Source organism: Toxotes jaculatrix, chromosome 7 (genome assembly GCF_017976425.1).
Source record: "Toxotes jaculatrix isolate fToxJac2 chromosome 7, fToxJac2.pri, whole genome shotgun sequence".
Taxonomy (NCBI): Eukaryota; Metazoa; Chordata; class Actinopteri; family Toxotidae; genus Toxotes; species Toxotes jaculatrix.
In genome coordinates this window covers 8,814,873-8,833,736 of record NC_054400.1, presented here as the reverse complement: position 1 = coordinate 8,833,736, position 18,864 = coordinate 8,814,873, and the positions used below count along the sequence as shown (strand labels likewise).

The 18,864-nt window shown below is 39.2% G+C and overlaps 1 protein-coding gene across 1 annotated transcript; it reads left to right on the top strand.

Annotated features, from left to right (window-relative positions):
* Positions 1–199: 199 nt before the first annotated feature.
* lifra (LIF receptor subunit alpha a) lies at positions 200–18,667 on the top strand. The gene is made up of 18 exons (XM_041041604.1): positions 200–341; positions 7,324–7,542; positions 7,793–7,929; positions 8,532–8,685; positions 8,951–9,223; positions 9,583–9,709; positions 10,712–10,848; positions 11,014–11,156; positions 11,531–11,684; positions 11,924–11,988; positions 12,299–12,536; positions 12,724–12,909; positions 13,202–13,303; positions 13,475–13,621; positions 13,820–13,957; positions 14,148–14,241; positions 14,473–14,539; positions 14,728–18,667. The coding sequence occupies exons 2-18, from the start codon at positions 7,437–7,439 to the stop codon at positions 15,427–15,429; spliced, it is 2,970 nt and encodes a 989-aa protein (XP_040897538.1). The 5' UTR covers positions 200–341; positions 7,324–7,436; the 3' UTR covers positions 15,430–18,667.
* The last annotated feature ends 197 nt before the right edge of the window (positions 18,668–18,864 follow it).

Genomic DNA, 18,864 nt, shown 5'->3' with positions numbered 1-18,864 from the left:
ACGACTTTCAGAGGTCCGGACGGGTGTCATATCGTTGCGACCCTGTGGTCCCGTGTCTGACTTCAGTGCAACACGACAACGCCCTCTTCCCCCGTGCAAAAACGGATTAGTCGAAGCCCATTGGTCAGTGCAGACGTCAATCAAACGCCCTGGTCTCTCTATTCCAGTAATCCCAACCTACCCTGGCAACATTGGGAATGTTGTAACTACGTACACTGCGAGGAGACAGGACAGTCAGTATAGCGAGCCGTTAAAAATACTTGTCACGTTTTCTCTAAGAAGCTGAATTACTGCATATAGATCTGAAACAGCACTGATACGGATTTCTTGCTACATCAGAGGTAATTTTGGCTTTATTTTTGAGCTCATAATAACCGTTTAACGTTAGTTCGTGGATGGCAGCTACTGAGGCTAGCACTGTTTTTTTCTCCAAACATCAGTGGCCTGTTTGTCTAAATCTGTGTGGTGGAGTGCTGGCCTGTAAGTGAATTTAACATGTAAAATGTCAGCCCAGTTTACCTCTGTTATCTACACCGTCTCCCTCGATATGGTACATTAAAAAACGATTACTACATTTCTAGAGTTTGATCGCTGTCTTCTGTTTAAGATGAGACTTAAACAGTGTAACGGTGTCCATCATGCTGCCCAGTCGCTAATGCTAATGATGCAAACCGTCCTGTGATGATGCAGTTTGGGATATCTGCTTGTATTCGCCACTTTTACTGGAAAAGCATCAGATAAACAAAAGGAGCTGTTACACATGAACATGTGCTAGGTGTTAAATGAGAAGACACATGATTTTACAAGTTTTTATGTTATTTTTGTGTGGTTGGGACCCCAGGGTGGGATGTACAATATTATAACGTGTATTTCGTCATCATGGTTGTTTTGTTCACTGATTGAAGAGGGTCAGATTAAGTAATCTTTTACCATAATTTCTTAGCTGTTTGTCCTCTTTCTTGGTTTTAAGATGAAGGGATTGTGTTAATTTTTACTTTGTGCTGTTAACAAGTCTGGACTCAGGTCTGGATATAAGCATTTATCTCCTGATTCGATTAGATTTTGATTTACAAAGTCCCGAATCGTTTCCTTTTGATTAGATCCAGTTCATTTCTTTCATTACATTAGATAAATATTTAAATTCCAAGTGAGAAAAACTGATTTTTCCCTGAATGTGAAGTTGTGTGAAGTGCACATTATAGGCTAAATTGTAAATACACTAGTGATCAAGCTGTGGACCAAGGATTTTTTCCCTTGGCAGATGCAAAATGACTATCTATACTTTTTAAGCTTACATGTGAAAAACAGTTGAGTAAGAATGATAAAAAAAAAACCTGCACCACTTAAAAAGGCATCATCATTATACATATTTAAAAAAAATAAATTCTATCCCATACAGCTACTCGTGGACTGTCAGTAGCAGATGCCATGACACAGTATGGACATCCACTTCAATCATCACTTTTGAGCATAGACAGGACAGAAACTGAAAGTCTGGTCACTAATTCATCTGCACTGTTGCTGCGTTGTCAAGCCATCAGCCTAACCGTTGAGGTGGATCAACAGTCACTCATTCACAGGTGTTACTCTGTCAACACCTGCATGGGGGATGGAAATGATCCCTGTTATTACAGCGTTAACATTTACATGCATTTGCATTTACAACAGATCACAGATTAATATTAGCCTTAATGCTTTTAAGACTAATATTAATCTTGGTACAGTCTTCCTCTTCATTTTCAGCAACAAGGAACAAGAGTTATTTGTGCTATATCCTGTTCCTAATGTTGTTATGGAAAAAAATCTGCTGTAGTTCTGTATGAGGGTAAATTGTGGTGGTTAATTTTCATATGGCATACCCTCATCCTAGTATAACTCAATACCAGAAGTACTGAACTTTAGTCAAGATAATGATCTGGATAAATATAAAGCACCTACTCATACCTGGCTAGACAGTAGCCTCTCTGTTGGGAATGTTTTCAATGTTACCAGTCACTTGGCTGTGTTTGCGCCAAAAAAAAGACTAATTTGTATATTTCTCGTTTTTGACTCTCAGTGTGTGTTTTATCTTGTCCTAATTTAGAGGCAAACATCTGAAAGCAAATTAAATATTGTTGAAGTAACGTTACTTAGTCACCTCCTGTTGGCTCCAAGATTTGCATTGACATTCGTAAAAGATTACAGGGAAAAGGAAGGAAGGAAGGAAATGCTGTTGGTTGAGGTCCAAAAGCTACACACACAGGACTGAATGTCCCTTCTCTACTGAGGTCATTGCGCTGACATTTCACACAGATACTCTCATCTGTTAACACTCTCCTTTTTTTTTTTTTTAATTTCCTTTTTCTCTCCCTAGCATCCGGTCTTCCTCTAGTCCCATTCAAAGATCACACATAATTAGCAGCAACTTTAGCTCATGTTTCAAAATTTCACCACACTTATATAGTACACTACAGCCACTGTGTGCTTTTTTGTTTGGTCCTGGTGGTCATCGTATGACAGCATAATGACAGCTTAGCTCAGTGTAGGCCGAGAACAGACACACAAGTTTTCCTTGGGTTTGGCTTTTGCTGTCATCCCACACACTTTTAGTAAAGAAAATAATATCAGAGGTTTTGATCTTTGTTTTGAAATGTGGTTGTAATTGTCAGGCGCTTTAAAGTTGGTGGCAGTGTATACAAATTGATAAAGATAGACATGCGTAGATCATATCTACTACTGCATGGGGAAAATGCACAGAGAGAACACTATAGCTCACATATAAAAGGTTTCATCACAGTCTGGTGTCAATCAGTGGTTCTCAAACGGGTGTGTTCCCAGTGCTCCCACTGCGGGGGGAGGAGGGGGAGAGACAGGAGAAAATATGGAGTGAACTTTTTTCAGCTTCTGAAAGGGGCATGCCAGAAAACATTTGAGAACCACTGACTTAGATGGTGATGAAACCTTTGTAAGCTTGTTGTCGTGTTTTCAATGAGTAGTTTTTTTTTCTCTCCAAGCAGTGGTAGTTTGGAGGAATTCTGGCTTTGGCTTCATTTTATTTTTGTCTTGGTTTTGATTGTAACTGGAATAACATTTCATTCTATACTTGAGGATGTCTTATAGACTGAAAGTAGTGTTAAAAAGTCAATGAATAAACAGTAGATTGACTAAATAGTAATCACTGAGTATTTTTGTCAATGCTGACACATCATGTATTAAATATAAATACCAGCCATTTGGTTTTCAGCCCAAACTAATTAAAAACTCCGTTGGACTCTGGTAGCCTGTGAGGGGAATGTGTCATAATTTTAGACTGAATAGTTATTTGATTTAATAGCCCTTAATTCCAGGGCAGCTTTAGCTGAAACACAAAACAGTTATTATGTGGAGGGAATTGGCCCAGCCAATACACATACACTGTCACTCAAAGCAAACACACACAATTTTGCATGTGTACAGTAACTGTGCATATTGGCTGACTTGCACAATTCCTGATTGAATATATGGGAAACAAGGATATGTTGCATATTGACTGAGTTTGATTTACTTTTTTAGTCCCAGTCAATGTTTAGATACCTTAGAAATAGTAAATTTGCTATTTTAGAGCAATTTTGGACTTTAGACATGACTGCATCACAGGGTGGTGAGTCCTGCACAGTATATTCTGTGTGCAAGTATACCTGGACATTTTCCATTCCTTTCTCCAAAAGGCTGCCTTACACAACTGAATGGTCAAACAGATTAGTGGCAAAGTCCAGTGTGGAGACAGGAGGCAAACTCCAAATCATGACGCAGTTTTTTAGGTGACTAGTTCTTTCTAGAAACAGGACTGCTACAGGCATACAGATGAGACAACAACAACGTCCTTGTGGTTTTTGTAGTTTGTGGTCACATTTATTACGGCTGCAAGGTCAAGGACCAGAGCTCAGCAAAGAAGTATTGATTTGTGTGTTGGTGTGTATTTGTAGCTATCAGTTTCTTGGGGAGATTTCCCAGAATCTACATCTGTTTTTCCCGCTTCCCATCAGTGCATTTTTTTTTATTTTTTTTTCCTGGGCTCGATGGTTGTAGGTTATATTGGAGGCTGTAAAACATTTCAGCCTGGTTCTGAATTTGTAAAAATAATCCTGGGGATCCAGGACCACAGCATGTAATTGCTCTTTTCATGTGGGGACCCACAAGGCCTGCAACAGGCTCAGAAACAATTTTGGTGGCGGCACATAAGCGTGTGAAACGTCGACTCTACACAGCTGTATTTATGTTGAGCCGTGCCTCTGAATTTCACCTGGAGGTGATGTTTTTTAAGCCAGGAATACACTAGAAGGCGTTTAAAAACCTTGCCAACTGTGGAACGACTCAGCAGCAGACATTTGGGTTAACACAAGGCACAAGTGTTCAGATTTTCTTGTTAACCAAGTGAAGATAAGGAAATCTCAGTAAGAGTAGTGATTGTTTAGTATGTTTTTTGGCTGCAGAAGTAGTTGCTAGATGCAGGATCTGCAGTATTTACATTTTGGGCCTCTAGTAGTTACACTACCATAAAAATGCTTAGTAAAATTAATTATTGTGCATACAAAGCAAACGGATGGGAGTGACCTTTAAGTTCATCCATTTGACTTCATGTTTGAATAGGAGCTGTTTTTAAAAGCATAAGTGAAACTAATTTAGGAGCCAGCAGTAAAAGCACCTCTGGGATTTGAAATTCCTGTCTTGTGCTGCTGCAGAATTACCCAGAAGAAAGGGAAATGTGTGCCAGATAAATGATTCTCAACATGTTGTACATAGATTAGTTTAAACTCCATGTCAGAAAACAAGCTATATTTTGCTGCCATTTAATTGTTGTTACTCAGTGTACTGCTTTTGTTTTTGTTTTTTGTTTTTTTTTACTTTAGATTCAGATCTTTTTCTTTACCTCTTACTGTCTTCCTGTACCAGAAGGTTTTCAAAAGCCCCTTGCAATATATTTTTTATCTTTTCAGTATATTCTTTATTCCTGTATTTGCATTTTATCTTTCACTCAAGTTTAGATAAAAATGATTTGGAATGAAACACTGAGAAGGCACTTAGATAAGCAGCCTAAAAAATGTGTTCCCGTCCTCCTTTCCCATAATGAGAGCTTTAACTTCTCTAAAATCAGTATGTACTTGTTTGTGTAGCCTCCTGTGCAGTGCCATTATGGGAAGCAAGTCTTTGGAATGTATAGCAGCTGGTTTTGTTCACTACACCATGAAAAGAAAATAAGTGTATATCATCTACCATGTTCTTGGGGGGAAAAAAGATTATTGAGGATTGCTGGTAGAATTTAAGAGCAGGGTTGTGTTTTACTGTTGCATTGTTATTTGGTATTGCTTTTAGGATGAATAGAAAGCCATTGACAAAGATGATATCTATCTTTTTTTTTAAATATTTCAAAATCTATTTCAAATATCTGTTTTTTTATCTACTAGCGGATGCTGAAGGTTTGCAGTGGTCACATTCTTAATCAAATGCAAAACCCTGCTGAGGCTATATTTGTGCATATTTTGTGTTCAGCTCGTCTTGTTGCAGTAATGGGTTTGGCAGTACTTGCGAGCATTGTTTTATCAAGGTACTGAGCAGTTTGGAGCCTGTCCTAGCTTGTCTCAAAGGAAACCAGATAAACCGAACAGCAGCGTCTTGGTGACAGTTGAACACACAAAAACAGAATTATGAATACAAACATTCACATGCAGGTTAATCCAGGCCAAGGCTCATAACAGAATTATTGCAACATCTCCTTTTCTGGTAATCAGGTACGTTGATCTTGTCTCTGTTTCTACAACTGAACTGACCTTGCCTTCCCCGCCTATGTTTTTACAGTTAACCTTGTTTTGTTATACCTGCCTGAAACACTTCGTAACTTGTTCCAGTCCCTTTGTGTTCCTGTTATTATGTTAATGCTGCAGCATTACTAATGTGGTTTTGTTGATTCCATCCCCAATAATTCCATCCAATTATTGGATTGTAAGTATCCGACCATGTTCTTCATCAGGGCTGCAATTTAACAGTTATTTTCATTATAGATTAATCTGCTCTCTATTTTCTGGATCAATCCTTTGGTCTATAAAATGTTAGAAAATAGTGAAAAATGCCCTTTTCAATTTCCTAAATCCAAGGTGATATCTTTAAATTACGTTTTGGCCAACAATCCAAAACCCAAACATATAAGCAGTAAATCCTCACAATTTACAACATGGAACCAATTAACACAACTGTTAACCTGTTTTCTGTAAAAGGTTTAGTAAGCAGACATGTGGTCCATCTCTTGTTAATAATGTTGGTATGGCAGCCTTGATAAGAGCAGAAACTGTAATAGGACAGGTATGTGGTTGTAGTGGTACTGCCAGGCACAGCCACAAGCAGTGAGCGAGTTGTGGTAATCTTTATCTTAAGGTGTCTGAGAAGGAGGTATGTTAAGAGTAGAAAGGAACACACTGTGACCTTTCAGTTAGAATAAACCAGGTTCTGTTGGTGGAGCAAGTGTTTCTCTGGAAAAAAGTAGTTTCATATAGTTGAACATGTTTCTTCAGGTGTAACTTCATTGCTTCCAGCTGCCTTTGAGTAGATTTGTTTGTGTCTGAGAATCTGTTAAGCGTGCAGTACAAGTAAAAGCTCGTGTGTATCCTGTGAAATGTAGCTGGTGATTGTTTTCTTTGGAGACTATTTCTGCGTTTAGGTTTTGCGGGACTGTGTACTTTTACTTTTGGCTTTATGAGAAAAAGTAATAAAACTGAAACTGAAACGATACTGAAAGTAGCAGTGAATGTAGCTCAAGCAAGTTTATTTGGACCTTTTACACTAAGAAGCAATTCCAAGTTCTTTGCTTTAGGTATCCTGTATGGATTTATTGTGCCGGACCCACAGCTGTCAGTTGTATTTGTCCCTATCAGATCAGCTTCACTGTCTCACCGATCTCCTTCTGACTATCCACAATACTTGTCGACGGAAGGATTGTTAGCAGATGAGCAGCAAAACCAAGCAACAAGGAGCTCAGCAAGCAGCTCCTCCCCAAACCCTAGCAGTGACAAGAGCACACTAGCTGAATCTCTTGAGACATTTTATGAAATTACTGACCACATTCCAGAATATTCCCTAAATAAAGAGACTCTGTTTGTGTGACTCCAGCTTCACACTTTTGCAACAGCTGCTCAATGCCCAGCGCCACCTTCACAGAATGAAACGGCCCTATGTGTTGACAGTCAGGGAGTTTCACTTAACCAAAATAGGTTTCCCAGTTAGCTGACAAATCTGTAGGTGCTTTAGCAGATCTCTGTTGTATTCATTGTACCAAGACATTTTTTTTCTCTCTTCTGCTGTTTTCTCCCACAGGGCGCCCCCTGTCTGTGCCTTGCCTCTCGGAATGTCTAGTATGGTGTTACTGTAGTGGAGAGAACCTTCACCGTCTAAGTATCTGCAAACAGTGGATCGGCCTGTTGATCACTATGCCTCTCTTAAGCGTCAGTCCCAACTCAAAGCATAAATGTAGCCCTGTCTGGCTCATCTGTATGTTCCTGGGCCTCTCTGCTGTACACACTCATGCCAAAGATGGTAAGACCTTAACCACATTAAGGAAAAGTTCCACCCTCGACATTTTGATAAATCAATAACCTGCAACACTCATGCTGTTGAAATTGTTGAATAAAGATGCTGTACAATAGGTGGATATTGAAAGGTTTGCTCTTTGGTTCTTTGGGGCTGATACAAAATCCATGTTTGCTGAATTTAATTTTTTGTTTGGAGTCTGAATATTTTGTCATTTAAATCACTTAACTCTCTCACAATCTTTTTTTTTTCCCAGTGCTTAGTGTACCCCAGCAAGTAAGCCTGTCAGCCAGCACGCATACACAGCAGCTATCCATATCTTGGCTGGGAGGAGCAGCCACGACATTTGACCTCATAATTCTAAGAACTGAACTCAATGAAACTGTCTTCTACGTAAGAATTTCTTTTTTTTGTTAAATTTGTTCTCTTGCTTTTCTTGTTGTTCAGTTATGTTACAAGTTGGTTACATTCTCACGTGAAAGGAGCGGTAACCTGACAGATACAGGATTTTGAGGCTGATACCAATATTAATATTTGAGTGATTCAAAAAAGTCTGACAACAATATATCAGTTCATGTGGATTTTTTTTTCTTACACAACCCAAAACAAATATAAAACATTTCTGATAGCAGTCTGTGACCAAGAAATGTACTGAACAGAATATTTTAAGTTTGAAAATAATCTCACGGCTCCCTGGTGGACAAACTGTAGTAGAGTGAGACTGTTTCAGAACATATCTTTGGCGTTTCTGTACTTTTTACTTCTGTTTCTTGTCATTTATCAGCTAAAATACACACCAATACAATAAATCTGCAATGAGCTAGTATGGCCGATTTATTGGCCAGATATATTTTATAGATTATATTTTTCCAGTTTATTTGCCTCTTACATTATGTCTTAGGTTATGCGGATGATCTAATAATGCAGAGGAGTTTGTTTCCTTTCCTGACTGAGTTACTGTGTGACTCACAGTTTTCTCTGTGTGTTATTTATAGGAGACCCTGTCTGTGTCAGTGAATCAGATGAGTGGTTGGCACCAGTGGAACTGGACCTCAGCTGAACCTTTGGAGTGTACCTCACTGTCAATCAAAATTCGTTCAAGAGATGGACAGGCAACAAGTGAATGGAGCAAGACTCAAATACATCAAGGTCAGAGGAATAATAATTACATCTATATAAATATTATAGGATAATATGTAAGAATTAGAGGAACATAAATACTGCCTTGCCCGATCTGTCAGTTTTGGATTCAACTGCTTTTTCTCTCTGAATTCCTGCTTTTAAGCCAAGAAAATGGCTTTCCTTTGTACCTAAATATAGATCTCTGTTTTTATCTCCCTCTCCCCTTTTGTCTTTCAAATTGGAAATTTTAAACACTCCCCTTTTTTCTTTCTCCTTCACTCCTTCTTTTCAGGAAATGATTTCCCCAGCAATGAGAAATTCCAGATGTACCCCCAGGACAGTGTCCAACCTGTGGGGTCCAACACAACCTTCTGTTGCATTGTGGGAGAAGGAAAAGACTTTGGTAGCATCCACTACGGTAGCACAGTCATGAACACGACACGACTGAGCAGGCGAAGTTACGCCACTACAGCGTTTAATCAGGCACCATCCAGAACCTCGGGAACCAACATCTTCTGTTTGGACAGCCAGATGTCAATGGCTGGAACAGTGATATTTGTTGGATGTAAGATAAATAACTGGTTGGATGAGTACTGAAGCATGAATGGTTGTCCTGTGTAAGATGGATGAAGGTGGTTGGAGGATTGAGCATATAATAAATCAAAATCAGTCATTCATGCTGAGAAATGAGAGACGACACTTAAGGGGTCGGTGCAAGATATGACTTGCTCTTCAGTTATACAGCTTTTTACTACAGAAAAGATTTTTGAAACAGCTGGTCTGTTGGTGATATCGAATGACTGTGTGGTGTGTCTGACTGCTTGAATTTTCCTACTGATGCGTGTGAAAGAGTCTGTAGATTCTTACAGAACTTTTAAATAAACCATGATAATTATTTAAATTCATGTAATCTTTTTTTCCCAGATCCACCACTGCTCAGTGATTTTGTGTGTGAGACTCATGACTTAGTGACAGCTGTATGCCGATGGAATGAAACACGAGACACACTCCTCTATGGCAAACGAAGAACACACTTCTGGCTGAACAACAGGTAGCACAGTCACACTGGCCAACACAATGGATAAAAATAGCTTAGCCTAACCTCAGCGCACACATGCATGCGACCAAATGGCTGTAACCTGACCTGGAACCACAGGGCTCACATTAGCAGAACTGTACACACTCACTTGTTCACAAAAAGCAGGCTATGGTGAACTCTCCTGATTTGGTCGATTTTTTTTTTTTTAACTGTTCACAATTAGTAAAAGGATTTAATAGTAGTGTAGCTTTTAATGTTAATGTTGAAATCACACATCGGCTGTCACAGAACTCTGTGGTTGGTCTTGGTTGCTTTCACACCACAAACAAACTCCAGCAGTTAGTAGTCTGGTTAGTAGGAACCAGACTACTTTTCCAGGCCGTCTTGGTATGGCTATGCAGTTCACATCACAATTCAGTGGTGTCAGCATTATCACTATTATGGACACATTGAACAAAAGGCCTACTCAATCACACAGTGAAATCTGTGTCTGGGTGGAATTCCAGACAGGAAGCAGGAACAAAACAAAGACATGGTATCTTGTAAACTGTCTACAAGAAGTCATCATGGTCTGGGTCTAGGGTAGCAGGGATGGAGGGATGTTTTCTTGTTTTGGCCAGATGTCACTTCACTTCATTTGAGAGACAGCATCCAGCTGCATTATTGATGATTCCCCCCACCTTTCCCCAAAATGCGTTTTCTTCCCAGAAAAAAAAATTACAGAGAGAGAGGATGACAAGAAGTATAAAGCACTTAGTCTAAGTAACCACTTCCTGGCTCTGTGTGAGGATTGATAGTGGATTGGCTATCTGCCAGACGTTTTACAGGAATTGTCTGACGGCTGGCCACAGAAGTTGTTACATTATGAATGTGTTTGGGTCTGCATCTGTATCTGTTGTTTAGATGAGTATCTAAAGTGATTATATCTCATGTTAATTTAATTTGGTTGTTTTGATTGTTGCATTCTGTGAATGTGAATCTGCTGTTTAAATTTATGTTTTTTTTTCGTCTTAGGGAGTGCGGAGAGGACAACCCGCAGCAGAGGGTGAGAGAGTGTAGTGTGGCCCAGTGGGAGGGTAACTACACACTACTAGCTGTGAATCCTCTCGGCCAGTACAGCCTCACTGACTCTGCTGAACTCAGTCACAGATGTAGGTGTATCACCCTTACCTTATCAAAATCATTGAACCAATACACACCAACAAGAAGAATTTGTATAAACTTTTTTATACCAATTTTTCAAGGTAGAGGTAAACATAGACATAAAATGCACCTATAATAGTTGGTCTGATTGCTGTTTCATCCTTTCTTCTTAGTTTATCCAGTAGCACCGGACAACCTGAACTCTGTTGTCCATGCCTCGAATGCCACTGTGCTGTGGGAGTGGAAGTACAATAGCTATTCCTCCGTGGCTCTTATCTGCCAAGTAGAGCTTACCTCCCAGGGATCCAAAAGATATGTAAGTTGCCTGTATATTTGTGCACAAAATGTGTGTGTTGAAGGGGATGGCCACTTCTCTGTTTGTTTGTTTGTTTGTTTGTTTGTTTGTTTGTTTGTTTGTTTGTTTGTTTGTTTGTTTGTTTGTTTGTTTGTTTGTTTGTTTGTTTGTTTGTTTGTTTTTTATTCATTTGTTCAGCCAGTCTCAGACATATTAAATGGTTTCTGTTTGTGTGTGTATGGAATGGCGGCAAGACAATATCACTTCCATTTTTTACAACACATTACATTAACATTGCAGCATACCAAGGATCTACCACATTACTTTCACCAAATGCAAGCTTGTATCGACCATCAATGTGCCAAACAGTAACAAAGTCTAATGTGTGTGTCCAGCATACCATCTCTGGTGTGGGCCTGCGGTCGGTCGTTCTATCAGACCTTTATCCTGATGAAGATTACAGTGTGCAAATCTGCTGCGGTTCCCAGCAGAATTTCTGGAAGTGGGGAAACTGGAGCAAACCATTTACCTTCAAAACCAGCATTGATGGTAAGGGGTTCATTTTTGGTGTCTTTTTATTTTAGCTGAGATTTCAGTGAATTAGAGCTGAAACTAATGATAGTAGTCATTTACTATAACTAAAATGTGATATTTTCTCACTTCTAAAATGTTATAGCGTGCCAGACTAGACAGCACGGCAAAAATAGAAATGTCTCTTGTAATTATGAAACACCAGCAGCAGTGCCATTTTTCCAGCTTTGACTGAATATGTTTTCGTCTTCTTTCAGTTCCAGATGCTCCTGATGTGTGGATGTGGATGAACAGAGACAACACTGGGCAGGTCATTTGGAAGGTGATTTTTGTTTTTTGTCTTTGAACTGAGTTATTGTAGAGAATTTACTTTTTTTTTTTTTTTACAGTGGAAAGCACAGACTTACTGCATGTTCAAATAAGCCACAATCGGACTATGAAAGTTTGTCAGAATTCTTCTATTTTAGGCTTTGTCTTTTGTCTCTGGCTTTCTTTCTCTTCTCTTTTTACTCTGATCTGTTGTGAGTATATGTTTCATATGAATATATGAAATTGTAAGTAAAAGGTGATTTAAAATTGTATCTTTCTCCCCCCCTCCCATTCCTTTCCCATTCCATTTTGATTTATTGTAGCCTCTGACAAAAAGACAGAGCCATGGTCAGATCACAGGTTATGAAGTCACTCTGTGGAGCTCTGAAGAAAATGTACAGCACACAAAATTGTTTTCACCAGATACCACTGCTGCACCGATCAACCTCACACAGATTGCTACCTTCAGCAGTGACAACAAGATCACAGCAACCGTCAATGCAAAGAACGCTGCCGGGTTATCGCAGCCTGCAAGCGTAGTTATATTTCTGCGTTTGACAGGTATGTGGAAATGGAGGGAGAGTGTGTAACATGTTTAGTCAGTTACGATTTTAGTTACTGAGAGCAGCTGGATGATTTTTTGTTGTGTGTTATCTTACTTGAAAGACTAAAGCATCTGTCAGTTACGATAGGAGAATATGAAGACATGCAGCTTCAACATGTTGTTAACATGTTTTCTTCTTGCCAGATATGGAACCCCCTGCGGTGTCCAGGGCAGTTTATATGGGCAGAGGTTTCCCTCTGTCCTGGCAGAGCGATGCCAACGCTACCTGCAGTTATGTGGTAGAGTGGCATGATGCGTTCTGCACACGAGACTGTCCTGTGGAGTGGATCACGGTGGCCGCTGGAATCACTAATGTTTCTGTTGAGTCAGGTGAGCCATCCTTGAAGCCTCATTTAAAAAAATAAAATATTAGTATTACATTGAGTGTTGTTTTTTGCATATTTAAATTGTGTTGTTTGTATTTGTACAGTGAACATAGCCTAAAAAATTATTTTTCCCCCTGTTATTTTTGGCTTTGGACAACGTTTGGTAGTTTAAAAAGTAAACAGGATTTTCCTCTTTCAACAAACTCAAACATAATCTCTAGTATCTGCTAATAGGGTCTTGCCAAATTTGAAATGATACTGTAAAAAAACATAATAATCTCTTTCTTTGCCTTCAGCCAACTTCCAGCCAGGTGTGAGGTACAAATTTTCGCTGTACAGCTGCATCTCAGTGGCCCCAGAGCTGCTGCAGCGCTGGCAGGGATACATGCAGGAGCTGGGTAAGGGTAGCACTGCATGTGGATAGTTTACCCTTTAAGAGGAAGCAGTGACTTGAGAAATTGTACCCTGCATTTTAATTGCTGACTATTTGTTCTCATTCTCTCTCTTATTCCTTCCTTTCTTCTTTTCAATTCAATTCAACTTTCTTCCCTGCCTTTCGGCTTCCACAGTGCCTTCCAGTTCTGTCCTCCTGTCAACCAATCAGCAGGACTCTGATGTCCTCCTCACCTGGGAAGAGATCCCACCAGTCAACAGAAGAGGTTTCCTCCTGGGCTACAACATTTACAACAGTACTGGCTCTGAGCTCAAACTTCTAGGTAAATGATAAAATAAATAAACTGCCATCTCTGTGAACAGGACAGCTGTTGCAGTAGAGGTTTAGAAACTGCATTTTGTATCCTGTTAAGCTCCTTCATTTTCCTTCTCATTGGTCCTTCTCCTGCTTCTCTCCATCTTTTCATTCCTTCCTGTGCCTCTCTCCTTTTGTTTTTCTTTTTGTCCTGTCCTTTGAACAGCCAATCTGCCAGGCAAAGGAAGCAGGAGCTACACAGTAAAGGGACTCTCTGAGGGCCCCCATAAATTTACTGTCAAGGCCTACACTGCAGCAGGCGAGGACACAGGCGCCACTGCTTCCATAACTCTGGAGCCGTACAGTATGTGAATGTATAATTATGTATTATTATAGCTGTGACATTGATACTTAACAATGTATTGAGGCTACATTAAATGCTTGCAGGTAACCACACTTGGGCTCAGTTTACACAGTGATTTCAAAAGTGGGAAAAATAATCATCTTGCTTAAAATCTAATATCTTTAATGTTTCTACTGCCCTGTCCTGACAGATGATTGGCTTATCCTGGAAATCCTGACTTCTCTGGGAATCACAGCATTGTTCCTGGTCATTGTCACTTTCATTTGCTACAAGAAAAGAAAATGGTGAGACTACTATGCTCCTTTCCTGTGTCTCTCGCTTGTATGTGTTTCAGAAATTATGTAACAAGTACACACAAAGCAAAAATTGTGAAGACATCTGCCACACTGGGAACAAACCCAGTCAGATTATTCTCTACACTTTATTGAAGATGAGCCACTAGGAGGTATTATTGTAATTTGTGTAGGCTTTAAATGATAATGTATGTTACAAGTGATATTTTACTTTGTCACCAGGGTGAAGAAGGCATTCTATCCTGACATACCTGAACCCAAAGTGCCAGGTGATTGGTCCAGGGCACAGGTACAGTATCACCCTAATCTAATCTGACCTTCATGAATAAACTCATTGTATGTTCTATAAAGAGAACTTGCAGTTGACCGATCCCAAATTTTTATGTATTTTGATCATCCCTGGTGATAAGACTGAGGTGGTTTTCTCCCTTTTAAACTAACTCAGTATAGTGTTAAATCACTGTGTGTGTTTTACAGGGGCCGTTGGATGTGAAGCCATCTTCCCACAGTATCATCCATATTGTAGAAAAGCCTGAGTGGGATTCTAGTAAAGAAGCTCTTGTCGTCATTCCTGAAGAAGATGAGGACGAAGAGGGGCAGGGGATTGGAGATGAGCCAGTTGACACAGATGAGCTGACGTCATTACGCTACTACAACCATGTAGTAGATGAGAGGCCCATAAGACCACGTTTCCCAGACTCCTCTGCTTCTTCTGCATCTTCTTTGGATTCAGCACGCACTGATGTGACATACACAGGGATCCAGACCTCAGGGTCTTCTTTGGTCTTCCAGCTAGAGCCACAGGCCTCCTCTGAGGGCCACCAACCCCATGCTGATCTCTCTGTCAGCGGTGGAGGTGGATTTGGAGGAGGGGGCTACCGGCCTCAGATGCAGCCTACAGCCTCATGTGATGACATGAACCTAGATTCACCTGAGCCTTTCCTAGAGCCCCAGGCCGCCAGTGCTGGTGGTTATAAACCCCAGAGCTCCTGGCATTTGGACTCCCCCATGGAGGCTGGGGAAAGTGGCAGCTTGGCACCCTCCCTTGGATCCCCAACCTCAGTTGCTTCCACTCAGTTCCTCCTCCCTGATGGAGAAGAACATGCAGAGGAGAAACGACAGCTGTCATCATCAGCAGCAACCTGGTTCACCAATCTGCTGTCATCTACAAAACCATGATATCATCTCTATCTCACTATTAGCAGCCAGGCCATGGGGTGGGGGGTACATAAAACTTTCAGATTCATTGCTGTTACGAGTGTCGTGCATCAGTTTAATCCCTATGGTCTAGGTAAAGATCCCCACTGATGTAGCAATACATCCCTAGATTTGCACTTTGACAGCTGGTTAATAATGCTATTTAAGGTGTTAATTCCAAACATACAGAAATACATATATAGTTAATTTCTCTTTCATGGAAGTATCATAAATCAAAGTCTATATATTTACGTGTCAAAACATTTTTACTCTGACAACAAATGTCAAATGAAAACATTTCATCAGACCTCTTTTCCACACTATTTATTGCACCCCCTGGCAACCTGGTGGCTGTTAAAATAAATCCTTTCACTGCCTTTTCTGTAACTCCCTACGATGGGCATTTAGCAGGGGCATATCCTATGTTTGAGCTGAGTATATCAAGTTTTTAACTTGCAATTCAAATGTTTTTATTTTTTGTGATGTGACCTTTACTACACTATAGAAGAAAACTGAAAGCAAGAAAGTCTTGATCCAAATGACACCGTAAAAATAAAGGACATTTTCAAATGAACACTACAGAAGACAGCTTGAATAGAAAGTAGCAAAGTAGACAGAAAACCTCCTTCTTCTCTCAGTATCCATATCTTCTGCTGGACCTCTGTTTGGGGTAATCTTGCCAGCTTTATGACAACTGATGAGCTACTGAAAGGAAAAAAAAGGCATTTTGCTGAAAAAAGTCAGTCAGTCTGAACAATGGAATGTTAACTGAAAGATGCACTTATGGATGAGAACAGTCATTATGTTACACAGATACAGGAGTGGTGCTTTCTATTATAGTTTGAAATTATGTGGGTGATGAGCAGATATACACTGATATAAGCTAGAACATGAATACAAACTGATGTAATATAATGAACAAGTACTATTGCGTACTTATTTTTGCTGTTTTGTCTTCCTCAACCAGTAGAGTTTTTTTTCTCTTGTTAAGACATGCATTTCACAGTAAGGCCAGTGTTCTTTTTTAATTTTATGTGTCATGAATTATCCTCAAGTTGGTGATTGGTGGTTTTGAACAAATTTTAACTTGGATGGGTAATTACAGCGTTTAAATCACCTTTTATACACTGCCTTGCTCCTAAATGTCATGCGTAATGAAAATGAATTTCTGCAGTAATGCACTTCAGAACGAACTGATCACAAATGTGTTGGCTCTGAGTGTAATGTGCAAAAAATTGTGTTTTTAATCAGTTTTAGTGAGTGCTGACATCTCAAAATTTTGGTTACATTATAATGGTCATGATGTTACTCTTAGCCTTGTCAGTATATTTGTGTGGATTTGATGAATCCTTTTTCTTTGGTTGCTTTGTTTAAGCTTGTTTATTTTTTAGGGAGATTTAAATCTACATTACATTTAAATCTTTTTTAAATGTGACTATTTATCTTTATTCATAGCAGACTATTCCTGAAGCCACCTAAATTTTAAGTTTGTGATTGGAAAAAGGGACCAAGGGAAAAGCATATACTAGGAGATGCTATCATATAGCTTTTGTTGACAAAAATTCTCAGAAATGACCTTGTGAACAGTGGTTTCTTGACAGCACTTTGGCATCTCTGTAATGGTGTCAAACACAGGGCACTAATTGCCCAAGTACACTTCACATACCCCATTAGCTCTCCACCCATGTGTATAGAGTGGGTGTTAAGGATGCACCAGTGGCTGGGCTTCCCAAAAGCATCATTATGCAAATATTATCCTTTGACTGTCTAATGAAGTGGTAACCAGGATGTTTATCGTATTTTTCAGTTAGGCCTTGGCTTGCCTTTGTGGCAGCCTGTGGTCTGTTGTTTCTCAGTGCCTCCAGCCAACAAGCTTTAAGTAAAACTACTGTGACATGAATGATGACTTAGATTAACTATAATGGATGGCTCCACTGATGAACTCATAACAGGCAGGCAGTCCTCTTTGACTACTGAGAAAAATGTATCCCCTCTTTCTCTTTATCTTGTAACACTGATCTGAATTTTAACTTGTTTAGCGGGAAAAATGGTTGAAAGCATTTGTCAAAAGCTAAACCTTTCACCAGTCAAACTGAGTAAAGAATTTCATTGTGTGAGATCAATGATCACTTCAAGGCAGTGTTAATGGGTGGATATAGTTTTGAGTATTTAAACATGGCTGCAGATTGTTTTCCTTTGAAGCCTGCTTTCTCAAACCAGCAGAGCTTTGGAGACTAACCTATGAACGCTATGTGTTACATGCTTTTATGTTGATTTGAATCAACAAAATGGCACCTTTTTTTAATTTTTTTTTTTCCAAATCTTTGTTTTTATATGACTAACTGTACATACTTGTAATTTTCCTTAGTTTTTTTCTTCTGACAATACAAGATGCTATGTTGTTTTACATTAGAAATTATATTACAAATACTGCAACTTGCAAATGCAGACTAACGATCTTTCTTGAGAGAATAAAGACAGATGTTTGTTGATGACACCATATATATAGAGTCCTATAAACTGCAGTTGTAGAGCATCACACTTTAACTTTATATTTGTTGTGTGCTTAAAGACATAGACCTTAAAAGAAAAAATCATGTAAACTGAATTAAAATTGTGATCCTGTCCTCTTATAATATTTTAGCCTGCTTTGCATTCCTATTCTATCACAGCAGTGTTGCTTTGCCAGAGACATTATTAGTAGGGTCAAAGTGTTCATCATGCAGACTCATATATGGCATTCAATTTTCTGTTCAGTCCATTATTGTTTTGTCCATTGTCGATCCACATTTTGAAGTGGAAGCTGTGTTTACTCTGTAGAGCGTTGCAGTTTTGAGGTTTATACAGCAGGGTACTCTTGCTGCCTTACACATCTTCATCTCTGGCTCTAAATGTTTTGCAAAATCGATGCATGCTGTATAAACTATTACTACAAAGCAGTGGCTCATAAATACATCAACTTCATGTCTATGTTACCCAATGGCTTTAAAGCACTAACACTGACTAATGTGCATGACAACATGACTGAAGTATTGTGCACATGAAAAAGGCTTTCATTTCTAATAATGCTTTAAAGTTCACAATATTTTGCAAAATATTTTGCTATTGATGGAATGAAAAGAGTGAAATGCCGCTGTGTGAATGAATAAATGTTAACACTAACAACACAGACTGAAATGCTACTTGTTTAAAGGCAATAAAGTTATTTGTCTGGCCACTGTTTAGTTTCTCAGTGTTCACTTTTCTACATTGGCTGATAGCGCCACAGAAATTTATACAACCACCTGCTGCCACTTATCATAATCAGTCTGCTCAATGTTACTGTTAAGTTCGTTTTTCATTCTAGTCAATGTAAGTTAATCTTTTCTTTCTTTCCATCATTAGTGAAGGATGACTGCAATCAAATGTTGCTAAAAA

What these genes read in the sequence shown, in the direction of transcription:
- lifra (XM_041041604.1), top strand. Translation starts at nt 7,437, where the DNA reads ATGCCTCTCTTAAGCGTCAGTCCCAACTCAAAGCATAAATGTAGCCCT. An exon ending in CCCAGGGATCCAAAAGATAT is followed by an intron (nt 11,157 to 11,530) that starts GTAAGTTGCCTG and finishes GTGTGTGTCCAG; the next exon opens with CATACCATCTCTGGTGTGGG. An exon ending in CTTCAAAACCAGCATTGATG is followed by an intron (nt 11,685 to 11,923) that starts GTAAGGGGTTCA and finishes GTCTTCTTTCAG; the next exon opens with TTCCAGATGCTCCTGATGTG.